General features: G+C 37.6%; 3 protein-coding genes across 4 annotated transcripts in view; all 3 read left to right on the forward strand.

Annotated features, from left to right (window-relative positions):
* LOC138041920 (cyclin-H-like) overlaps positions 1-684 on the forward strand; it is a 1351-nt gene extending 667 nt beyond the window's left edge. The window contains exon 1 of the mRNA XM_068887611.1: positions 1-684. This exon is cut by the window's left edge and continues 667 nt beyond it. Within this exon, the coding sequence (XP_068743712.1) occupies positions 1-368 (368 nt within the window). The 3' untranslated portion in view covers positions 369-684.
* A 2253-nt stretch (positions 685-2937) lies between these two features.
* Positions 2938-15154, forward strand: LOC138041921 (ras-related protein Rab-27A-like). Of its 2 annotated transcripts, none has more exons than XM_068887612.1 (5): positions 2938-3238; positions 8322-8410; positions 8784-8929; positions 10743-10897; positions 12788-15154. In XM_068887612.1, exons 1-5 carry the CDS (start codon positions 3077-3079, stop codon positions 12923-12925), a joined length of 690 nt encoding a protein of 229 aa, XP_068743713.1. In that variant the 5' UTR covers positions 2938-3076; the 3' UTR covers positions 12926-15154. The 2 variants fall into 2 exon arrangements, with proteins under 2 accessions (XP_068743713.1, XP_068743714.1); XM_068887613.1 differs by lacking the exon at positions 2938-3238 and adding an exon at positions 5845-6028.
* A 1252-nt stretch (positions 15155-16406) lies between these two features.
* LOC138041922 (hepatoma-derived growth factor-related protein 2-like) overlaps positions 16407-25000 on the forward strand; it is a 25897-nt gene continuing 17303 nt past the window's right edge. The window contains exons 1-7 of the mRNA XM_068887614.1: positions 16407-16586; positions 16692-16765; positions 18007-18346; positions 20474-20521; positions 21688-21768; positions 22043-22102; positions 24560-24703. Of these exons, the coding sequence (XP_068743715.1) occupies positions 16521-16586; positions 16692-16765; positions 18007-18346; positions 20474-20521; positions 21688-21768; positions 22043-22102; positions 24560-24703 (813 nt within the window). The 5' untranslated portion in view covers positions 16407-16520. The remainder of the gene's footprint in view (positions 16587-16691; positions 16766-18006; positions 18347-20473; positions 20522-21687; positions 21769-22042; positions 22103-24559; positions 24704-25000) is intronic.

Consider the following 25000-nt stretch of genomic DNA (forward strand, 5'->3'; position numbering starts at 1 on the left):
CCAATTTAGGAGATCCGGAGAATTGGCGCCCTTTGGCGGAGGAATTTCTTCGCAAAGCGCTTATGACTGACGTTTCCTTGCTTTATGCGCCATCACAGGTTGCTTTGGCAGCGCTTTTTTACGCGTCAAAAGGGCCTGTAGCTTCCTATATTGGTGATAATATTGGAGAGCATCATCAACATGTTCTCAGCCAAATTGAGATCATAGTCTCACGTGTAACGGATCAAGCTAGGCCAACAATAAATAAAGAGCAAGTGAAGAATTTGGAACAGAAGCTTAAAAGCTGTCGAAACCCTGAAAACAATCCAGATAACAAACTGTTTAAGAAAAAGAGAGCAGACAAAGAAAAGCCAATGGACATGGATTGATTTTGTCCCCCTTATTAATTTTGAATTGTCAGACCTACTTCCTTAGATAGAATGCTCTTTAGCCCCAGCTCAAATACTGGCAATGCATTGGACGTTCAACTCTGGCTAAGGGGTACAACTTTAACCCATTGACTCCTGAACCACTCGCACTGACAGGTAAAATCGTCTGGTGTTAGACAGAGTAAAATCTATCAAGTCTCTATCCTAGGAGTCAATGGGTTAATTAAATTCAAATTTCGTTTTTTTGGCATGTGCCTCATCATGTTTTGTATCACCAGGCAAAGCAGAGTAAATAAATGAATAAACAACTGGTGAATGGAACAAAATTAATATCTTCCAAACTGAGACATTAAGTCAGTGCACTTTCTGTATGGTTCTTGTTGAAACTTAGTCTATATTTGCTATTAAGTGTGAATTGCTTTATACAAAATTAATTGGTTTCTCTGTTTGCCCATCAAGAAGCCTGCTTTATGATCAGCTACAGCCTTACCCATTCTCAAGCACTAGAATACACAGTGGTTTCCTTAAAGTGCTCAAGGAATAGCTCGCTTTGCATGAAACAAACAAGTGAACGGTAACTAAGAGTCTTGAAATCAAGAATAATAAATTGTTTTTCAATTTTCAAGAAAGGCATGTTGGTGTGAGAGTGAATTTTCAATAGAATGATTGAAATAACCATGTCAGGTTGCTTTATCTCGTTCAAAAAAAGGACCTGAGTTAGAGAGAGATTGAAGCCCACCTTTATAGCAGCAGTAGACTATGCTGAGGGGAACCTAAGTATCCTTTTTACAAGTCTCTATAAATGCATGAGTCAGGTGATGAAGTGTGTAGCCACTAATTTTATGACAGGAGGCTATGCACTGAACGACTTTAATTTCAGAAAAGAGTTACAACAACCCAATCCTTCACTCAGCCTGCAGTTCTGCATATGTAGGCATGTATCCATGATAACAAGCCAGATCATGGCATAATTTGCTAAGCAAGCAAACCAAAGCGGGACAGTGGGGTACAAATGTCAGTATTTACAGATACAAATTTTAAAAGATGTAAAGTGAGCCGAATTACGGTCGTTTTGCCAATTGTCAATCCGCCATTGCCTAGTAGCTCTTTGTTGTAGAAAAAAAAACGGATTGGGTGTTGCAACCTAACAGTGACTTATTATCTCGATTAGTCTGCACTTATTTAATAAGGAAGTTGATTTATTTCGTTCTTCTATTATTAACTTGGTTTCCTAAGGTTGTTTTGGCCGAGGATGACTTTAGGGTTGAGCTCTGACCGTCAGTTTAATGCTCTCATGGCCTGCTGAATACATACCAAAGTCCAACTCCCGGCTTTCTCGCGACGGAGCTGTTCTCACTGACAGGGAGAAGGTTAGAGAAGGGGTGAAGGCGAGTCACCGGCGCCTGAAAACCGGTTGCTCACAGGTAGATTGGGCTCTCTATTAACCCTGGAGGGCCGTCCATCTAGGGGAAAGAAAACCTCAATTTCAGCCCCCGCTGCGTTGTGGACCTGTTCACAGGAAAGGTTTCAGGAGTAAACCTCGAGAAAAAATCCGGAGATGGAGTCCCAATAGCGGCTTATCGTTGTATTCAGCAGCGTTCCGGCTACCCCTACGGCGGCGCTGGAACCATGTGTATTGGCCTTTACCTTTCCAGTGAATAAATTCAGCGACATGGAGAGGTGGAGTGGGGTGGGGGGGGGGGGGGGGGGTGGCGAGGGGGTCTCCTGGGAATCTCCAGGCTTTGTACCCTGAAATGAGGGTGTAACTCCATAGTCTCTCAATGGATGCCTACCTATTAGTAACATGTGCTCAATCCGCTTTCGAACTTCAAAACTACTCTGTTCAACAAACAAACAGTAGCGTTACCTGTTTGTTGTGGTACTGGAGTTACGTCATCCAACGGTGGTGAGCAAAGTTCTTTCTCAAATGACCTCACAGTGGAATATCAAACCGTTCTGTCGCTTCGTTGTGCGACCGAACCGTTTGCGAAACGACCGGTTACCACACTTGTACCACTGAGCCATAAGGAGGGGCTGTAAAAGAGTCAATGACCCCATACAAGACAGACCATCTCGTAAAAAAAAACAACTAATATTTATAAAACGGGCTATTATAATAAATAAATAAAGATACTAAAAACGTAATAATAATAATAATAATAATACAAACTCCCTAGCTCCTTCCTTAAGCTAGCAATCGAGTTGTTTCCTGACGAACAGATAATGGCAAAATGTTCCACATGTATACGATCCTATTGAATAAGCTGAACTTGAGTGTATTAGTTCTGGAATTAATTCTTTTTAAGAGTATCTTCATCTTTTCTCCTTAAATAATACCAATCAGAGTCCGAGAAAAACTGTACGTATGCCGATAATAGCCGTTTAGAGGCCTTATACAGGAATAATACATCAAATAGAAATCTCCTTTGTTAATCGTCAATATCTCCAACTTACCGAGACGGAATTTTATCTTTTTGAAGATACCTTCTAGGTTTTGTGTTATTTTTGTATCAGTCTCAGAGAAAACTCTGTTTAAGAAAGTCACATCTATCTTTGGCGGTTACCGAGTGATGTCATAGAGCCCTGGAGTAAAGTTGGTATCGTTCCAAAACGGTTTATATACACAACACACAAATTTTGCCAAAAGGACCTTACGTTTTGTGCTTCAATCTATTGGGTGATTTGAGACTTTCATCGTTGTCTTTGCAATGACAGAGGAAGATGATCGAGGAAGGGAGTACTTGATAAAATTTCTAGCCCTAGGAGATTCAGGAGTGGGTAAGACGAGCCTATTGTACCAATATACCGATGGACATTTTAACCCGCGATTTGTGCCAACAATTGGGATTGATTTTAGGGAGAAACGAGTGGTATGTATAAAACATGTTTCATTAGACATTTAGCAGAACAATCACAACTTGAAATGCTCGACGACAGACTGAAACATTAAACATTTCTGGAAGAGTGTGCCGCTCAGTCAACTCAAATTCTATGCCTTAGTCACACCCGGCCTTTTTTCTATCTGCTTTTGCTTAATGAACGACCTTCATTGGAATAACCTTTAATCTTCTAGAAACCGTGTCGCTTTGTCACTTCCTTGTCTTTCCACATTTTTTCGCTAGCCCGCGAATAAAGAAAAATAAATTAAATACTGACCGGACATTTTAACAGGTACCTGTTGAACCCGGGATCTTACCGAGTCCTTACTTTACATGTGTGACAGAGTGAGCCACACACATGGCCCATCATTTAAGTTAACTTGAACAATTTTAATATTTATTGAACGTTAGCAAAGTACAGGATGTTTCCAAGCGATACTACCCTTTCGCTTCACCATAAGCGGATCGGAAACTGAAATAAGTAGTTTTGACATTTCTGAGGAGAGTTCTATATTTGGAAAGTACATCCGACTTAATACATATCTTAACAGTTGAACGAAAATGTAGAAATTAGTTGGGTAGTTTATTGTGGAATCGAAAACCTCCATCAGAAAGTCACGAACCATGAAATCACGTGAACTTTGAGAACGTGGAGTTCGGGGATATACTAATTCTATAGAAAGAAATAGTAATTACCTATCATGCACTGACTGAAACACAAAGCAAGGTCATAAGCATATGAGAGGGAGTGGACGGCTTAGTCGGTGTACATTCTGTTTACGTATACTGTTACTCGTTTTTGTATGTCGGCAGTGATATCTTCATTTAAGTGTCGGTACAATTTAGAGTTGTTAAGTTGTCTGTTGCATTCGTCAATGTACCAGGTTTTATCCATAATAACCTACCGCAACTCTTGTCTGCTGGTTTATTACAATGTCTAGTCGTTGTTTAAGTTGGCGTATTGCCTGTTGTTCTGAGGTGGTAAGATTGTCACGAATAGGTTTAGGTTTACACGTAGTGATGTCAAGTTTAACAGTGTTTAAAAATGTATTCAGGGCCTGTTCTCTGTTAGTAGGTGGGTTCCAAGTACTCTTATTATGGAAAGGGTTGTCTCGTTTGTTCACGTTAGTTTATTGTTTACGGTCACTTCCGTTATTTTTCCGTTTCTCTTAGAATTTGAATTCAGATTTGTTTTAACTACCATATTTTACACATCTTTTGCAGTATTACGTCAACATCCATTACTATATATATTTATATAATAACCAAATCAATGCGCGCGCTCTGATTGGTCAATCAGCTATGTTTTATTGCGCCAGTAAACTCATGGAAAAATCGCGGGTCTTCTGAATTATTATATATATCTAAAAGCAATAGACCACAGGTTTCTATGGTTTACAGGCATGATAAACCACTTGGGATGTTGGAAGAACACTCGAAGAATTCGTCAATCACTCGCCTGCGGCACTCGAAGAATTCGTAAATCACGAGCCCCAGGCGACTGGGGCTCATGATTTACGAATTCTTCGAGTGTTCTCCCAACATCCCAAGTGGTTTATCATACCTATAACCCATAGAAACCTGTGGCCTATTGCTTACATATATATATATACAAAAAAACAATCCAATGTTAACTCTCATTGTACTTGAAGAAGGCTGTTTTGGCCAGCCGAAATATAGTACACCACTAAAATCAAATCTACGTTGTATCGGCTCTTGCTCAAAATACTTTAAACGCATTCAACATCGATTCAACGTATTTCAACACGGTAAAATATGAAAATGTTACACTGGTTAAAAAATATGTGTAACATGTTCATATTTTACCATGGAACCACCTGGTTACAAATCAGTTTTTTAAAATATTTCAACACGGTTGAAAGGCAACCGGTTTGGACAATGCGGATCATGTGAAGCAAATGTTGAAGCCATGCCGAGCCTTTATTTTACTTCTTCTCGGCGAAAAGATACAGGTGTATTCTCTAGGTGGGGTTCGTGCTCTCTCATGTAGTCCATTCCTTTCCGATTTTTTCCACAACTGTGAATAGAGGGTGGAAAGATTTTCGTTTCCAATTCAAAAAATTGATTTATTTGTATTCATTCATTTTTCGTCTTTCTCATATAATGGAGATGTTTTTGAGGAATAAAATAATAATGTTTTTGCGGATCTAGGGGGAGGGTGCAGGGGGTGCGCACCCCCCCCCCCCCTCCTCCGATATGACCTGAGGCTTTCAAAAAAACCGGTATTCTGCCAAAAAAAAACCGTCACCAGTCAGCTACGCCATTCCTCAGTGTAGGGCATCCCATCCTAAGAAAAATCCTGGGTCCGCCCCTGCAAATCCTTACAAAGAGATACCCTGTGAGCCAGATATCTGGGAAGATCGAAGGGCCTCTGCTCGCGGGACACACAAGAGAACGAATTGACAAATGAAAATGCTCAATTTCGGTTTTTAGCTAAAACGTTGCTAAAAGGACTAACTTTATTGCATGAGGGCGATTTGCCGCCAAAGTTTTTCAAAAAAGTAACCAATCAGAGATCCCAGCAATTCGGGTTGACCAATGAGATAAGGTGTTAGATAAAACTCGTTTTTACCGCAAGTTTCAAGGAAACCTCCCGATTCAAACATGGCGGAAGCAGGCGACTATGATTATCTTTTAAAATTCTTGGCACTCGGAGACTCGGGCGTGGGGAAAACTAGCCTGCTATTTCAGTACACCGATGGAACATTCAATCCTAAATTTATTTCCACAGTAGGAATAGATTTTCGTGAGAAACGGGTGGTAAGTGATATTCTTTAGCTTGATCGTTCGCGTCAAAGAACTCACTGTCACCCTTATTTTCATTAATATTTTAAGTTCAAGGATGGGTACTTGTTCTCAAACAAATCATCATCGGATGTGTTATATGAAGAAACAATTTAATTGTCAGTCAATGGACTATTTTCAATCCTGTCCATTGCCGCTCTAACCAGTAGCTTGAGCCAAAGCTCAGACACATTTGTTGAGAAATAATTTTATAAAGGCAACTGAAAAACGTTCTTTGTTAAGAAAGAAATGCAGTGCCTTACGCACAGGACAGTGATCAGTTCATTTCAGTTTATTATTCGCTAAAGAACTTTCTCCGGCAAACGCCGGACAATTTGACAGTGTCGAGGTACATGTATGTGTATGCAAGACTAATAATGTTTCAGTGGGCACACGCCAACATTTTATTGTCGTAATCAATGGTTTTCGCTCATTGTTTCAATTGAACGCCTACACTTTCCCTCTTGAGTGCTCAAACAAATGTACACGGCATTAAATTTAGCCTTGAACACGCTAAGGTCCGTTAAAACTGCAATGTTTTAAAACTCCTCATAAGAAGATATCAATACGATGTTCCCGATGACAATTTTTTCTAATCATATGGTTCCATAAAATTTATGGATCTACGTCTGTTTGTTAGCAAGTTTCAGTTTGAATATATAACAACTCCTTAAAGGGGTTTCACAAATGAAATTGGAGAATAAAATGTCTTATTACGTACAGTACACATATCATGCTTAACTGTGTGCCATTTACTTTATCTGAAGTCAAATTTTGATTCCAATACAAGTAAAGGAGGGAAAATATCTGTTCACAAACGTTGTTGTTATTCAGATGTGCCATCCACCATAACAAAAGAACCCTTTGTGTCAACAGCCAATCAGTCTGTGGTTGGCACATAAATAATTATTGGTCACGTCAATGATATCTATGGTATACAACCAAAATAACTTGTAAAATTTCTTTTTATGTTTAGAAGTTTTAATTTTTTAATTTGAGTCCTAGATGGTAAAAGAAAAACTTCAGGCAATCAAATATTCAACTTTCAAATGGTATTGATATAAATTTAATATGCAGTGGATAAGAAAATCTATCTCTTAAATTGCAGCTGGCTGCTAAGGAACAGTATACAAAAACTCAATCTTGGAAAAGTGATTATTCGTCCATGAAAAAAGGAAAAAAACACTTTTCCAACAATGCAAGTTCCCCATAATGCTTGTTGGCATTAATATTTTCAGATCACTGCAACCTAATACTTTATTTCAAAGTTTTTCATGAATATTGACAGACGCAGGTGTTCCAAAGCTCTTTGAGTTGTGAAAATGCAAATTTGATTTTCCCCACTTGAACATTTCTCTTCTGTGGTTCCTCATGCACCAACTGTATACTTTTTAATCCTTGGACAAAAGGTTATGAGGAGAATGAGATTGACTCACCAAATAAGAACAGTATTTTGAAGAGTTTTGCTGACACATTTCACAAGTTAGATCAACTGGAATACAAACCATAACTTATTGGTTTTTAGGGGTAGTTATGATCCTCGCAGATATAAATGCAGTTTTAGCAATTGCAAAGAGAAGTCTGAAAAAATGAAAAATTGAGGACTTCAACAGAGTTTGAACCCATGACCTTGTGATACCAGTGTGATGCTCTAACCAAGTGAGCTATGAAGCCACTGACGTTGGGAGCTGGTCATAGATTCACTTGATTTCATATCCTTGGTTCAAAATATTATGATTCATTTTTGTATCATTTCATTCATTGATTGGTTTTTATGTGGAATTTTCTATTAAGTTGTTGTTTTGAATAATTATTTTAAGCCATTGACTCCTGAACTGTCTCCCATTTCTGAGTAAAATAGTAGACCTGGCATTGGACAGAGTAAGATCTGTTAAGTCTCACTCCTACAGGGAGTCAGTGGGTTCAAGTTTACTTGTTTTGGTTAAATTTCAAACAGATACTGTATATCAGTACAGAAAAACACTTAACTTCTGTAAAGTCTGTAATCACAATAATTTATTATTTGTCATTATCCACAGTGAGAGGTACATCTGAATAGGTATTTTGTAGCTGGGCCTGCATAGTCGCTAAAACTCCTTGACTTGATCAATCATCAAGATGTTACTGTATGGTTACCTGGGTAAACATATCATCAAAAGAAAATAGATTCCAGAAAATTGTTATGCCATTAACTTTTGCTTTTGTTAAGTACCTATACTTACAGTATATCGTCATAATATCTGTGTCTCAGATTTACGTTTGATTACAGATACATCATCCTTTGAATCCAGATGGGAGTCGTTCAACAAGGGGACAGAGGGTTCATTTACAGCTATGGGATACTGCTGGACAAGAAAGGTAAAATTTATTATAAAAATTATTATTGTCAATGCATGGCTACAGTAATAATTATGTCATCTAAAAGACTGGTCAATAATTCTTCTTGGGTATGTACATGTAAATAAAGAGTACAACGTAACTGAAGATTGCAAAAAAATGAGAGACTTTCAATGAAAACAATTGTTGCTGAATGAGTGAAAATGTTTAGGGTCCAGTATTTAATAGTGCTGTAGTGAACGTAAATTCTGCCACAATAGTCTTTCATGAAAACAGAATGTTTTGTGTTTTAGGATTATTTTGGATCATTTTTGTGTATTCTAATTCAAATTGGTATTTTAGTCTTAGTTTGTTAACTACAGTGTTGTTGCTAATTTTGTGTTATTCATTTCAGATTTAGAAGTTTAACAACAGCTTTCTTCCGGGATGCTATGGGATTTTTGCTTGTCTTTGATTTGACACATGAACAATCCTTTCTAAATATTAGAAATTGGTTAAGTCAGCTGCAAACGCATGCATACTGTGAAAACCCTGATATAGGTACGTTTATGTGATGTCTTTTAAATATCTTTATTTCGAAAAGACAGTTCATAATTTATACACTTTATTCCTGAAAACTCAAACCTTATAAGGAAGTCCAGTTGGAGAGAAAGCGGCAAGTTTTGGTTTAGCGATTGAAATAATATATTAATTTGACGATATGTATGTTATGTATCTGTCTCAATTCAGGGACCTTTGTTTTCTGTTTTTGGATCATAATCAGTTTGGCCTCTGCTAAGAAAAGGGGTTTTGCTAAAAGCAGGCCGGCAGCCCAGCGGCCCACGGCCCGTGGCCCGCGACGGCCCGGCGGCCTGGTGGCCCAGTCCTGATTTTCCACAGTTTTTTTGCCCAGAGGTAAATCCACGCGCATGCACAGTTCTGCATTGGGTTTGGGCGTGCAAAATGAACAACGGTGAGTTTGAATTCGTTTACCATTTTAATAATCATTTCAATCCTTTTGGATCCTTTCTTTTGTTGCATGGATCGTTGTCACTCTGTTTATTCGTCTGTTTACAGAACCCGATGTAAGTTATTTTCAAACCACAGTTTGAGATTGAAAATTTCATAACCTAAATAATGAGATATGTGAACTGCGTATTGTCACTGAGTTGCGTTTTTCAGTTAATAAGGCAATCACATGCTCACTCTGTAATCAGATGATCTTACAGTAATTCTGTGCAATGGCAGGCAACAGTTATGAACGGCGGTAGATTTGCGTTTGCATGCTTTATTCATGTAACTCTGAAAAAAAAAGATTCGCAGTTCACATATCTCATAACTTATGATATTTTCACATTCAAAGTATGGTTTGAAAATAACTTACATCGTTCAATAATGAAAGTCCTCTATTGTAATTATCTGAACGACATGCAACAAACAGAAACAAGGATTCAAATGATTAAATGGTAAACGACTTCAAACTCACCGTTGTCCATTTTGCACGCCCAAACCCGATGCAGATCTGTTCATGCGCGTAAATTTGCTGCTGGACAAAAAAACTGTGCAAAATCAGGACTGGACCACCGGGCCGCCGGGCTGTCACAGGCCGCAGGCCTGCTTTTAGTAAAACCCCTAAGAAAGGGACCTGGCACTAGCTGGCCCATGTTTGTCTTGTTTACTCATTTCACTTTCTTATCAATCCGTGTGCATGTGACACGAGTTTGTGTTAAGACCGATTTAACCAATGTCCTTAAGAAATGCGTGGACTCCTATTTTTGATAAGAAAGTGTAGAATGGGTTAGGCCTACTTAAGAGAAACAAAAGCGTAGAATGGGTCAGGCCTACATGTACAAAAGTGTTTTGCCCTGGACTTGCAATGTTTGCCCCCTGGTGATCCTTGAACCCTTTGCGTATAAACAGGGATCTGATTACTGGTAACTCGTTCATTAAACCTATGTCCTTACAAAATAGATGGACTCCTAGGCTATTTAGTTTTGGTTGTTTCATTGTGCCAATTTCAATTTAGGAAAAGGTTAATGATGCATAATAATAATTATTATCATTTAATAATTTAAATGTGAGAATTATTTTTTGTTGCACACGTTTTAACACCATGAAAACAGTAATATTTTGTCTTTTTTATCAAACTTATAGTGTTTTTACTGTATAAATAGGATGCTTGTTTTATTTCCGATTTTCAGAGCGAAAAGGTGCCATTTTCTAATAAGTTATTTCAAATGCATGAGGTGAAATTAAAATTTTATGATCCAGGTTAAAGTGGGGTGTGATCATCTAATCAAATCCTTAATCCTTTACCAAGTGCCCTGGCTAGTACAACTGAATTTGTGGCAAAATTATCATTATTTCCTTACAGTTCTGATTGGAAATAAAACAGACCTTGAAGACCAGAAACAAGTTGATGAAAATGAGGCTCGGACACTTGCTGAGAATCTTGGACTGAAGTACTTTGAGACAAGTGCTAAAAGTGGGCACAATGTTAGCGAGTCTGTGGAAGCGCTGCTTGATCAGGTGAGATGGCTGCAGCATTGAAAAAGTGTTGCAAGTTTTCATTGCTAGAAATGGTGAGTGTGTCAGACAGATATTTATTTTAGATTATGGACAGTCATAGCGATCTGGAATACTTAAGAATAAGTGTCAAGACTGTTGTCACCAGACATGTTTGGTTAAGGAAGAAATAATTTGATATTTAGACTTAGGTAGACTTTACAATGAATCAAAATTACTGTAAACATCTGCAGATAGACCGCACTTTTTTTTCCAAAAATCGTCGGTGGAAATCAGGGATGTGGCCTATCTGTGGGAACATTTGATAAAGGTGTCCAGTTTTCCATCTTTGCATCCGAATGTTCCGCTCACGCTCTTATTGTAATGCAAAAATCTATGGAAAAACTGTGTTGAATGAAGAAATTCCTGTCAAAAAATACCAGAAAAAGATCAATTGTGTGTCACATTTGTTAGAAACGATGTTCATACGTAAAGTGCTAAAATTGTGGGTACGACTTTGAAGTATTTTCCATTTCAATGTTAATATTGAGTTTCTGTTTGATGACCAGTGGATGTGGATACAGGGTCTGAAATTGCGACCAGCTGGTCGCCAGTGCAACTGATAGTAGAGCCTTGGCAACCGAAATTTTCAGGCTGATCACCAGCTGGCAACTGATCCAGAAGTCTTTCAACCTTGTGTCCAACTAAGCCAGCAATATAAGGAACAATTTATTTTTTTTTTAATCGAAAAATTCATGCACTGTTTTACAATGTAGCTCAAAAATGAGAGAACTATTGCCATAAAATTACCCACTTGATGCTTGTCTGCCACGCCATGTAATCAAACGACAACAGCCGCCGCATAATTATAATTTTTTCATGATATTATGCCTCATACATGAAGTAATTATACTTGTATACCGACAAGATGCACAAACAAGTGCTTTCATTATTTTTCGTCGACTACTCGACTGAAATGTCTGCTGGCGAGCTGCACAAGTTTGTGAGTTATTTATAGAAAGAATGAGCCAACAAAGGATTTTATGTAAAGTATATCGTGAGCATCTGAAGCAGAAGCAGTTAATTTAGCAATGTTGAGGAAAGATAATCTGGGTTCAACATTGCTTCCTGATAGCGATGCTGATAGAGTGAAAAAGTCAAATGCGCAGGGGTTTGCCTGGGGGAGACTTGATTGATACCAACGATAAACTTGTGGTTGATTCAAAAATGATTTCTGTGATCTCCTTCAGTTGTAAGGAAATAAAAGATGGATTATACAAATGTATAACAGGATTAAAAGAAAATTGCAGAGTTCATCAGTCTAAAATACAGCATACAGTGGCTCATTTTCTGTGAAAAAGAATAAGCAGGCAGGCCAAGTCAAACTCTTTGTTGGATGGTTGTATGTTGCTTGGTATTCTGTACTTACATGTACACTGTAAGAGACCACAATTCATTTCTATTCACTTGAAAAACATTGCAACTGGAACTCTTGATGATATCCCTTGATGAGTTCAGTAGTGACGTCAATGCTCAGAGACAGGTGTAGCTGAGGCGGTTATTGTGTTATTCTGTTTTGACTTTCTTCTAATATGTGTGGCTGTAGCTTTGAATACCTATAAAATGGAGGGAGGAGGGTTAAAGGTGCACCCGGAGGGCCACAAGTTTATCAGCAACTCTAGTTCACTGTCATGTGTTACCCTGGTAAAATAAGGATCTTTACCTTTTTAGTTACATGACACATGAGCATGCAGGTCAGTCTCAGCCCGACTCTGCTGTACACGTGCACTAGCCATTCTTCTAGTCCTAATAAACCCTGGGCCAACAATAACTATCGAGGGATACTTTTTCATTGTTGGACTCCCAAGTTTTTCCTTGTCACTGAATTGTTAATTTGTTTTTACCCCTTAACAGGTCATGAGAAGAATGGAAAACTGTGTTGATAAGGCTACACTACCCAATAATGTACTAAACAATAACCAAAATAGAGGCCCAAAGCTAAGAGAGGTTGATGAAGCAAATGATGAATCACAAGGCAGCTGTTCATGCTAGAAAACATGCTAACACAAGATAACCCTGACTATTTAACCCTGACCCCGAAACTTACTACAGTACTTTGTAAAAAAGACAACTTTTAAAATCATTGTCCAGTTCGCATTAATCTTGCCAGGTGGCGATAAGCTTCTCTTGGTATGGTACCTTCTCACAAGGCTATCAACTTCTTCCAATATGTGCATCAAACATAGACAAAGAAAGGAGAAATGACCTGTTTGTTGAGAAGGATATGGTTTTGTTTTCAGGCCATTATCTACAGTCAGTAACATAATAATGCAGAAATTGTTGAAGTTGTCTTAGAGGGAATGAGTGAATTAACATAATTATTGCCAATGCAAGACAATGTACATGATGAAAGGTATCATGCCTGGTGACAAATTCAAGCTACATAAAGGGCTCAAAACGTTTATTTTTAGCAGAGGTTTTAGTATGAGAAATAAGTTGCACATATTGGGTCCATGCGACTGGGATCATACTATATTTTAAGGCCACCTATTAGGACTTGAATTTGTACAATAATATTTATTCCAAGGCCCAGAAATGGAACTACTATTAATTATTTTTTAGTATAATAATATTACATAGGTGATTATTGAAAATTCTCTATGCTGATTGGTTGCAATTGAGGTGATTATTGCGCGATAATCACCTACAGTGTAAGCGCTTTTTTTCAAAATGCTAGCAAGCCGTGGTGACAAATGAGGAAATTTATAATAATTATTATTGTTTTATAGAAAGTGCATATTATTTTGTCAAATAATCTCCTATGTAATTGTACTAAAACAATATTATTATTTACCTCGGGCTTGGTGATTATCTGTGACTGAAAACCGAGGCAATTCACCTTGCCTTTGGCGAGTAATAATTTGTTGTTAAATTGCAAGTCAAGTTCTGCCCTCATTGTTTCTTTTAAAATGACATTTCAGACTCACTTATTATTTTGGAGACATGTTTCTGTACATGTATTTCTTCATTTCTTAACCTTAAGTACCACTGTAGATTGATTCAGGTTTGGTCAGTCACGTTTACTTACATGTACCTTGTTTCTTCACAGTTATGCATGTGACCAAGTTTGCATAATTATATTTGCTGGATAAGTTGTTAATAATCAATGAGTATTGAATGATAATACAAAGGTAGCATTGTTAGTAAATTAAAAAAATAATGACATTTCATATAGTCTTCATTATGGTTTTTTCAATTTATTGAATTCTACTCTCACAAAATGACATTTTTAAAATCGAATTTATAGGACACTTTAAGTTATTATTTTTAGAACAATTTGTTATTATAATGCTTAAGTTTGAACTAAGATCTCAACTTTTGATTCTTATAAAAGCAGTAAGGTCGACCTGTTCTTCATTTTGGTGAAGAAAAGTGGTTCAGATTGTAATATCATTTACATCATTAGTCAGAGTTTATTAAACATCTGCTCTGGAGGCCGCTGTGCCAAAGGAGGCCGAGACCTTATCATTAACAATAACATTGTAATTTTACTTTTTTAATTGCAATGTAGCATTTCATGTTTATTTGCTCACCTAACTTTGTAAAAAGGCTAAGGATTACCTTTCTCATCTTTAATATTATTGTATCATGGATAAGATGACAAAAAGGGATTAGTAAAAGAAAGTGATTTAAAGCAACTTTACTTATTTTGGCTATTTTAACAGAAATGAATTTTTTTCAAGCCAACTTTTAGTGTTTATTTAAAACAGTATTTAGTTGGATTTTTTTTTATCTGTATGCATATGCGTGTGTTGATCTTGCTGGAGGCTTTTGACGTTCTTCCAAGAATTTCTAGATGTTTCTGACAGCAGAGGATTAATACGATACTGTTTTAAAATTAAGGGCTAAGTAATCCTTTTGCGAAATTCAGAACGATCAATAATATTGATTTGGGATAGGTGTCCACTCAAAACTGTGATTGTTCATTCTAACTATTCCTTAGTACATGTATTTTGAAGGGAGGAGGAATCTTTACATGTATATGCTTTATTAACAACTGCAGTTTAAATAATTGTTATAAAATTTTAAACAAAGCAACAACCAAGTGTCTGATGCAAAAATGTTGCTTTTAAACTTCCTTTAATTTTTGCTTGCAAACCCTCATAGTCAGTTTGATACTCTTCATTTGTAAATTAGCCATTGATAGTGAAATTATTTATGTGACCTTTAATAAGGGTCAAAAAGCAATGACAATTGAAAATAAATTGAAGTTATACTGATTTTGTACTTGCTTAATATAGAAAGTTCCAATAATAATGTGGACCCAGTTGTACAAAAGCTAGACTGCTCGCACTCCCTTCTCATTCAGTCGAGCCGCCCTCTTTAGTCATGCAAGCTTGCGTGACTAACTTGTGACCGACCCTGGGAAGGGGGGAATTCCCATATAAAAAGGGGAAGAATGCTTGTCGTCTTGCTTAGGGGTGTAAATTTTGGAATTTGCTGTCACTTAGGATGTTCTGGGCAAAACGCAATCATATGTAGCCGTCAAGACCTCCTTTATGGTTGCGCACAAAGAATTATAAAAGTGTTTATTTATACTTTTATATTTGTTCAGGTTGGCGGAGGTATTAGATGATAATGTCTTTGCCATCATTAAAAGTCATTTCTCTGTTTTAATATGGTCTCTTTTGAGGGTTAAAAAAAACCAGGGTCACGCCCAGATTGGTCTCCTTTAGGGGTTTAATTGAAAATTTCTGACGAGCATCCCTCCCCTTTTTATATGGGATTTCCCCCCTTCCCCCCCCCCCCCCTACCCCCCACGGGCGACCGACTCGCTTGTCTTAGAAGAAAATGTGTAATAAATGACAACTGAAGTTTTAATTTTTTCTCAGCAAGGGTAACTCTCGTTATTTAAATATGAGGTCCAACAACGATGTTGTTGTGACCAATGTCGGGCTAAGCGGATTCAACGTTGGTTGATAGATTGGTATGGCTGTGTCGTGAGACAGTCGACTTCCGTTGGGGATACAGAACAGACGCCTTCCCAGTTTTTTAGGGATCGCAGTACTGTTTTCATGACACTTTGCCCCTATAGTAGTCTCCTACGCAGCCGTTAGCGTTGCGTGACCACTCAAATGACGGCTGCGTAGGAGACTACCTTTACAGATGAGGCTGAGGACGTTTGTGTTCTAGCGTTAAAATAGCAGGAACGGAAATAATTAAAGCCACGGGTAACCCAAACTCATAATTCGAATGCTCAGTCAACGTTACGTAACTATTTGTAGGGTTTAAATGGGAAGTTTGCTAGCCCAAAACGCCTCAAATCGATACAAAGACACAAGGTAAGTAAAACTAAGTTCATTTTATTTATATTCCTCGCTTTAAGCTTTTCAACATTTCATGTTTCCAATAAATACCCTACGAATCGTTACGTTAACTGATTAGTTTGATTAGTCATGAGTTTGGGTTGCCTGTGTTAAAGCAGTCTGAGCACTAGCCGTTCATTAAGGCTTGGTCGCATATTTCACTCGAACCAGTTTTTTCGACTTGGTCTCGGAGAGTTGCCGAGATCCATCTGAAATATCTGGACTTTTAGAACGGTTTAAGTTTTCTTGTTTACACTCAAATTTAAAGAAAGTAGGTTAGAATGAGTTTTTCTCCAGGTGATCTAATCTGGGCGAAGATGCGAGGCTATCCGCATTGGCCGGCGAGAGTAAGTACAGATTGGTTAGGCTGGTTTTGTTGTTGACTGAACGTCTAATGTAGTTGCATTATGAATTGCCTTATGTGATGAGAACATGTTATTTTCTTCACTTAGATTGATCTTCCAGCGGAAGGCGAGAAGATTCCTCCCAAGAAGTTTGCTATATTCTTCTTTGGGACACATGAAACGTACAAATACTTGTTTATCAATATTTGCATTGTCCTGTCGAGCTACTGTACTGTAGATCTGATCAGTAACCTAAAACTTGAATTATTATAAGTCGTTTGCACTGCAGAATAAGCTTACTGTTAGTTTATTTTGAAGTGATTTTATCAGAAGAAGTGTGTGATATTTTAAAGTCTTCTTGAAATTACTTTTCCACCCTGTGAATTTTCCCCTTACAGATAACAGCTTCTTTTAATAGTTTGTTGTCTGTTTTTAACACCTGTTTTCTATATAACAGCATTCAAATCAGGCATACTGCCCCCTTCCGTTGAAAATAGTGGGCTGGGAGGGGATTAGTCTTCAACCTTTGGTTTTAAGGAAGCATAGGTTGATGTCAAGATATTTTTAGGGTACTAGTTTAAAACACAGCGAATTTAACGCTTATTACTAATAATTAGTATTTTGGATCAGATTAACATATTTCTTCTTAACTTTTAATTCACTAGTAGTTAGGTGTCCCCAATTAAGGCCTGGCCAAACGCTCACAATATTTCAACACAACATCTTTCAACATTGTTGCATAATGTTGCGACGTGTTGAAAGAGCTGGGCAAATGCACGCAACATTTTCAACGCAACATGTCGATGTTTTGGTTCCCCAGGCCCCTGGTGCGCAACAAGTGGACCTAGCGCGTATGCCCTAGTGCAACAATGTTGCGTGAACATGGCCAGATGAGTACAACATCATGCAACATCCAAAATGTTGCACGAGAAATTTGCCCATTTTCAAATTTGATCCAACATCATCCAACATGTTGCAACATGTCGTATGCAACATGTTGTGCCCAACAATGTTGCATCATGTTGTGTTTAAATGTTGTGAGTGTTTGGCAAGGCCTTTAGTTTATGCATATGTAAGCTAGATCTATCTGACCCATTAATAAAGTTATTGATTGATTGTATCACTATCATTTTATTCAGTCAGTGTAAATACATGCATCATAATACAAAAAAAATCCTGGCAGTGAGTTTTTGGACATGGTCTATTTAGCTATGCTTAAACTTCATTCTCACTGGTGGAGTTTAATTAAGACATTTGGTCATTATCAAAATTAGGAACTTTGAGAGGAAAAGGTAACAAGAGAATTTGTGCAGTTGAAAGGTGTGTTTTTGAAGTTTATGAGATCCCCTCAAGAACATCATCATGCTTGATTGAATAAAATGTAAATTAATGAACACACCATTTTTTTCCTTCCTCTTCTTAGAGCTGTTATGCAAGCAAAGGATTTGTTTCCTTATGAGAAGAACAAGGAGAAGTTTTTGAAAAACCCAAATAGATCTCGGCGGGGATTTAAGGAGGCTTTGGTTGAAATTATCGAGAATCCTAAAGTTAAATGGGGAATGCGAGGTCAAGAAGATGAAGATGATGATGACGATGAAGAAGAAGAAGAAGAAGAAGAAGAAGAAGAAGAAGAGGAAAAAGAAGAAGAAGAGGAAGAAGAAGAAGAAGAAGGGAATGACTCAGATGATACAGATAAAGAGGAAAAATCAGAAATTGAGGACTCGGGTCAAGAGGATACAGGAAACAAGTCCAAACATGAAAAGGTTAAAAAGCCACTTTACAATTTTATTTCAGCTGTTGCAATAAGGGCTTGACACTGTGAGCAAAAATTTCATCACTGGCTCATTATATTTTTAATGAAAACTTGCGGAATAACAAGCAGGATTTCTATCTGCCATGAAACAACAATCACATTCACAACTAAGGACGGAGTTGAAGGAGAGAACCTTAAAAAGATGTCTGATCCAAATTATTTTTGTTTTCAATCAGAGTTTTAAGTTTCAGGAAAAGTATGGTAACTGGTATACTTGCTTTGGCTTAACTAACATGTAACTGTATGTCCTTGCAAAAATATCGAAAGAGTGGTGTTTGCATAGGCCATAGACCTTTTGGCAGATACATGTATATGGTGGCTATTTGATTTCTATTGTTTCGAAAGACAATGTGGAATGCTCAGGAAGCAAATTATTAATATGTACTTGCCCCCAGAGCATCCCATAATAGCCACTTGAAACAACAGAAATCCAAATGGCCACCTTATCTGCAAAAAGGTCTCTGTAGCAATGCAGCAACACAGTTTATCAGAGAATACCGGTACACTGTAATGAATAAATGATTGAATGAACTGTATTTAGCGCTAAGGTACTAATTTGGCAAATTGAATCAAACGTACAACTAATATCAAGTGGTACATGTAGGTTCGTTTTTAAGGAGAGGGAAATACTGGATTACCCAGAGAAAAACTTCTTGAAGCGGAGCAAAAAAACTCAACCCATTTCTGGAAATCAAACCCTGGGTCGCATTGGTGGGAGTGGTGGGAGGGGAGTGTTCTCACCACTGTGATAGCCCCCTGCTTTCCAGTTACAATAGCTGCATGAAAACTGAGGCTGCAACCATTTCTCAGATAACACTGCATGATTGTTTATTAGTTCCAAAATAAAGGTCCACAAAATCATGGTTGAGAACTCGGGTATAATTTGTATTCGATCACATGATATCATAATTTTGGAAAAGTGAAGCTGTGGTTGGATAACTTTCCGAAAATCGAATAGGTAGCCTGCAAGCAAGCTCTCTTGCGGCTCTTGCGGGGTGGGCTACGTAGGCTATCGAAAAGGCTGTGATAGCCCCCTGCTTTCCAGTTACAATAGCTGCATGAAAGCTGAGGCTGCAACCATTTCTCAGATAACACTGCATGATTGTTTATTAGTTCCAAAATAAAGGTCCACAAAATCATGGTTGAGAACTCGGGTATAATTTGTATTCGATCACATGATATCATAATTTTGGAAAAGTGAAGCTGTGGTTGGATAACTTTCCGAAAATCGAATAGGTAGCCTGCAAGCAAGCTCTCTTGCGGCTCTTGCGGGGTGGGCTACGTAGGCTATCGAAAAGGCTGTGATAGCCCCCTGCTTTCCAGTTACAATAGCTGCATGAAAGCTGAGGCTGCAACCATTTCTCAGATAACACTGCATGATTGTTTATTAGTTCCAAAATAAAGGTCCACAAAATCATGGTTGAGAACTCGGGTATAATTTGTATTCGATCACATGATATCATAATTTTGGAAAAGTGAAGCTGTGGTTGGATAACTTTCCGAAAATCGAATAGGTAGCCTGCAAGCAAGCTCTCTTGCGGCTCTTGCGGGGTGGGCTACGTAGGCTATCGAAAAGGCTGTGTTTAAATCCTATACCCTATTTTAAACTTTAATTTAGTTTGATTAGTTTAGTAATGTTTTAGATTGCACATATACATGTATTTTATTCTATTTAATTTGTCTTACTTTAGTCTGTATTTTTCTTCACACAACCCCACAAACTTCATATTTTAATAATCACCATCATCTCTAAATAAAGGTTTTACTTACTGTAAGGTTTTAGTTACTTACATAATGGTCATGGTCAAAGATTCAAAACAGTTCAAATGTTGTCCATTGACACCTGAACCACCCTGGACCGCCGCCACTGATGAGTAAAATTGTCTGGCATTAGACAGAGTAAAATCCCACTTGTAGGAGTCAATGGGTTAAAACAGTGATAGCTTCTAACAAATCTTGTATGCCTGTCCTGATGTAACAGCCAGACTAATAGCCAGACTGATTTTACTTGTCAATGGGGAACCCACGGGATTTGATGGGTTAATTAATTGATGTTTCTTTTGGTGTTTTTTTTTAGAAGGAGAAAACTGTTAAGCAAAAGAAACGGGCAACGCCTCGGAAGAAGGTGGGTCATAGTGATAACCAGATACTGTTAGAGGAAATTTTGTATTACTTTCTATGCATCCTTGGACTTTAGTGTAAATTGAGTATCTCGCATGCATGTGATGGAAAAGAAATGCAGGTTAAGTGATTTCCACCTCTTTCATTTGTTCTTTATTATTCATAGATACAGTAAATACTAGACAATACTTTTAACCCCATCTCATTTTGAACAGCCTCAAATTCGTGTATGGGCCTTATTGGAATGTGTGAAAGGTGCCTGTTAAAGGAGTCCATCACATTGCATTGTGTGGAGCCTGGTCAGCATTCCGTCAGGGCCACAACAGTACTGTTTTTGTCAATAATGGCCATCAATGAAATGGGATTTATACAAGGAAAATCTACTGAATAATGGATCATATTATTTTTGGAATCCTGGCTTCTAGAAACCAGAGTGTTGTTTTAAAACCAAAACAAAAAAAAGGACTCTCAGACTGTGTAATGACAACAGATATTGAGCAGAGCAATGAACATATTGGAATAAGCTACATGTACATGCTTGTGTAGTTTCCACCTGTGCAAAAGGATTAGAGAATAAAGTCTGGGATTTGGGGAAATTAATGTAAAAAATAATGCATTTTTCTTAGTTGGTTAATCCTTCCTTCCTAAGAGTGATGCTTATAAACTTCCTCTACAGCCTGGTAGAGAGGGTAGACACCAGACTTTTGTTTACACAAAGATTATTTTCTTGAAGCCTGAATCCATTCTATTGGCTCTTGCATATTAATAATACATGTAATTATTTCAGACTTTTTAGATTAGACTGTATTTGAAGTACATGTAGTTTCATATACTGTAATTTGATCTAATGCTACATGTAGCATGCAGCTAAATGTACATGTTCTCATGGTAATATTGGTTTTTATACGTGTATTCTTCTCATTGGTTGAAAACGTAAGAGCGCAAGAGGTCTTAGCCTACCAGCGATCTTAGGAGTGGATTAAAAAAAAAAATCAACAAATAATTATTACTTTTGCCACTCAATTTACAATAATTATGGCTTGTGTGAGCATTACAAGCAATAATCTTGAAAATACTTTTTTGTGAAGGCTTGCATGAACTTGTTCAAGTATTCCAGCAAAAATCAAAATAAGATTCTAGTTATTTAAACTTTTAACTATATATTTGTAGGAGGATGTGACAAACGAAGGAGGAACAAAAAGAAATCAATCAAACAGCAGAAAAAGAGCCAAACCAGAGTCTCCTGAAAAGGTTACAGTAATAAGCTTCAATGTAGAAACAGGCAAACACTTGTAGGTTAAATTAATTAATTAACTAATTAATTGATGATTAAGGACAATTGAATCACAACATGCAGAAATAAAGGTTCTTGAACTGGTAGTGGATATCTTACAAATAATTTATGTGTACAAAGTACATGTATTACTACTCTGTGGGGTTAATTATAGTTAATGTTTTCCCTGTTTGCAAATATCAATTACAAAGATTTGAAGGCAATAGTGCATTTTTTGGTTTCCATTTGTAGGAGAGCTCTTTTGAAGAAACTCCAGATGAAGAGAGCTCAGGTGATGACAGAACAGAAGAAGTAAGTTCAGTTTGAGTTACTGTATTACTGGAGATACATACACATGCAGTGTGTCAAGTATCCCCTTTACAAGGAAGCAAAATAGTACAATAATTATTGTTAATTTCAATCAACTCTGCACATACTGTAATATCAAAACATCTTGTCTTTGGGGAAGCTTTGCAGTTAATTATTAATGGAATACTCTGGGCTAAGTAATGTTTACCAGGGCTCGAGATAATTGAAAAAAATCCAGTCTCAATTTTGCAACAAGATTTAAAATTTAGTCGCAAAATCATCTCGCTGCGTTGTGTTTTTCAGCGGTTTAGCAAAACAAAATATTAGCCTGCAATACTTGTGTAAAGTTCAACCGTCTGAAAGTGTGGGGAGGGATTGAATAGGTAGCAGGGAAAGGTTGGGGTTGATAAATTGTTAATTAGTTGAATTATCAATAGGATTGACTTTTATAGAGATCTCTGGATGTCGCCGTAAAACTGTACAGGTTATTAATCAATCACAAGTTTGACACTTCAATCACAACTATTACATGTACGTACAACAATTTACTTGCCTCTTGTGTGCTTTGTCGAGAAAGTTTAATGCGTCCTCTCCTCAGTCTCCCGCAAATTTATGACAGTTAATCGCACAAACCAACAAATATATTGTAAAGCGAATTGGGGGTATAACGCCCTTTCATTTTTCTTGGCCACTTCACAAACGAATTTGCTTGACCAAAAGTTTAGCATATTTGGCGACATGTGCTCTTAGCTACTGAAATGGGCCCGTTCTTGAACATCTTCGCATTTGAGACGGGCCACTGCAACAACTTCTGACATTTCTCATTTATTTTGCTGTTGCTACTGCCATTCCTCAAAGACTGTTCTACCCCATTAAGTGTTGTGTTGTGTGTGTCCGACCTTTACGGGCTTTTAGTTTAAAAGGTCTCCCGCTCATATTAAATTTTTATCTATTACATAATTATACAAATTAAAATTAAAGTCTGTTTATGAGCCAAGTGGCCCATCAGAGCTGGAGCTTATGCTGGTTTCTGTGGCATGAAGCGACTACGAGTATGTTTTTTTACTCCCACCTGGAAGGGATGCCAGTCCATCGCAGGATTACCCCCAGCATTTCGCCAGTACCCATTACACCTACTACACCTGGGTGGAGAGAGGCACCATGGGAGTAAAGTGTCTTGCACAAGAACACAACACAATGTTCCCGGCCAGGACCCAAAACCGGACCACTTGATCCAGAGTCGGGCACACTAACCATGAGGCTACCGCGCCTCCCACAATTATACAAAAATGCATAACATACTGTAGGTCAAGTTTGCTTAGATTATAATGAAGTAGGTATGTTGCAAAATTAAGTCTTCAGGATGACAGGCAACACAAAATAGTGACAAATACCGGTATAATATTTTGACCCATAAAATCCCAATACAGTTCGAATGCTACTCATACAGAATTCTAAGTAATACACTTTAGTATAAATACACAGGTGATTATACAAAATTGCGTGCTCTCATTGGCTCGCTATCTCGGATTATCAGCTGATAATCACCTCGACGGACAAAATGGCTGCCAGTAGTCGTTTTGCCACTTTAAGTGAAAATGATTTTTTTTCTCTTTTGTGAAATAATCACCTGTGTATTTATACTAAAACAATTATTTGCCTCAGGCTCAGTGATTATCGGTGAATATTCACGGATAATCACTTCGCCTTCGGTGAATAATTGTTAAAATTAATAATTATCACACACTTATCTTACAAGTCAGATGCTATTTTCATTGGAGAACTTATTGGCTTCTATCACTAAGATGAATGTTTGTCATGGAAGCAAAAAAGCATGGGGTTGCCAAAATATTCCAAGTATTGTGTTAGTAAATTTTGCAGCTGGTCTTCCTTCATGTATCTTTCCAATGCTTTAGGCCATTGCTGTTGCCAGCTGTACTGCATGGTTGGCAAATCATGGCAACCCAGCATTGAGCTCCAAGCATCATGATGATAAAATCATGATGATAAAATCAATGGAAAAGCGGGGAAAGGGAGAAAGTGCTAATCAACGATGCCAAAGCCCAATGTTTAAAGTCTACAATGTGCATTGTTAGTACATGTAGTTGTACTAACAAACCAGCAACACAGTTCAGTTTGCCACATAAAATTATTATGTGTACATTGGTTTCATGAGTACATTAATAGGTCCTGATGCATGTGCATGTACATTGTGTATAATATTCAACACTTGTTACAAAGGATGTGCAATGACTCCCAGCCCTTGTTGTTAACTCCTTTAAAAAATTGCATGATTTAATGACTCATTAACTCCTCAAGCACCCCAGGATACCCCAGTTGACAAGTGAAATTGTCTGGCCTTAGAGTAAAAATCTGTCAAGTTTCACTCCCTGGAGTCATTTGGTTAACTACACATGTACATTAAAAAAGGGTGACTTTAATTTTCAAGTTGTTTTATAGGAGTATAAACCAGTTCCCAAAAAGCGAGCTACTGAAAAAGCTAAAAATAAAAGGAATACTTCCAAAGATGTCGCTGACGACAGCAGCAGCAGCAGCAGTGAAGATGATGAACCAGAAGAAAAAGTAGGAAATACTGATATTAAGGTACAGATGAAATTGTCTGTGGACACCCTTGGAGCTAAGCTTCGCCCATTGACACCTCAAACACCCTAGGCCACCCCCAGTTGGCATGTACGTGTAAAATCATCTGGCGTTAGACAGTAAAATCTGTCAAGTCTCACTCTCAGGTGTCAATGGGCTAAACGTACACAGTGCATGAAGATGGTTAGGAATGAACCCAGTTACTGAATAAATCCAGTTTATTGTGTGTACGTATAATGCTTTCAGGTCATCTGCTAGAATTAAGAGATACAACTTCACTTGTAAGTTAAGATTGTTTTT

This window comes from Montipora capricornis, chromosome 3 (genome assembly GCF_036669925.1).
Source record: "Montipora capricornis isolate CH-2021 chromosome 3, ASM3666992v2, whole genome shotgun sequence".
NCBI lineage: Eukaryota > Metazoa > Cnidaria > Anthozoa > Scleractinia > Acroporidae > Montipora > Montipora capricornis.

Coding starts and splice junctions, on each gene's coding strand:
- LOC138041921 (XM_068887612.1), top strand. CDS start 3,077: ATGACAGAGGAAGATGATCGAGGAAGGGAGTACTTGATAAAATTTCTA. Junction 8,930..10,742: donor CTGTGAAAACCCTGATATAG/GTACGTTTATGT, acceptor ATTTCCTTACAG/TTCTGATTGGAAATAAAACA. Junction 10,898..12,787: donor TGGAAGCGCTGCTTGATCAG/GTGAGATGGCTG, acceptor ACCCCTTAACAG/GTCATGAGAAGAATGGAAAA.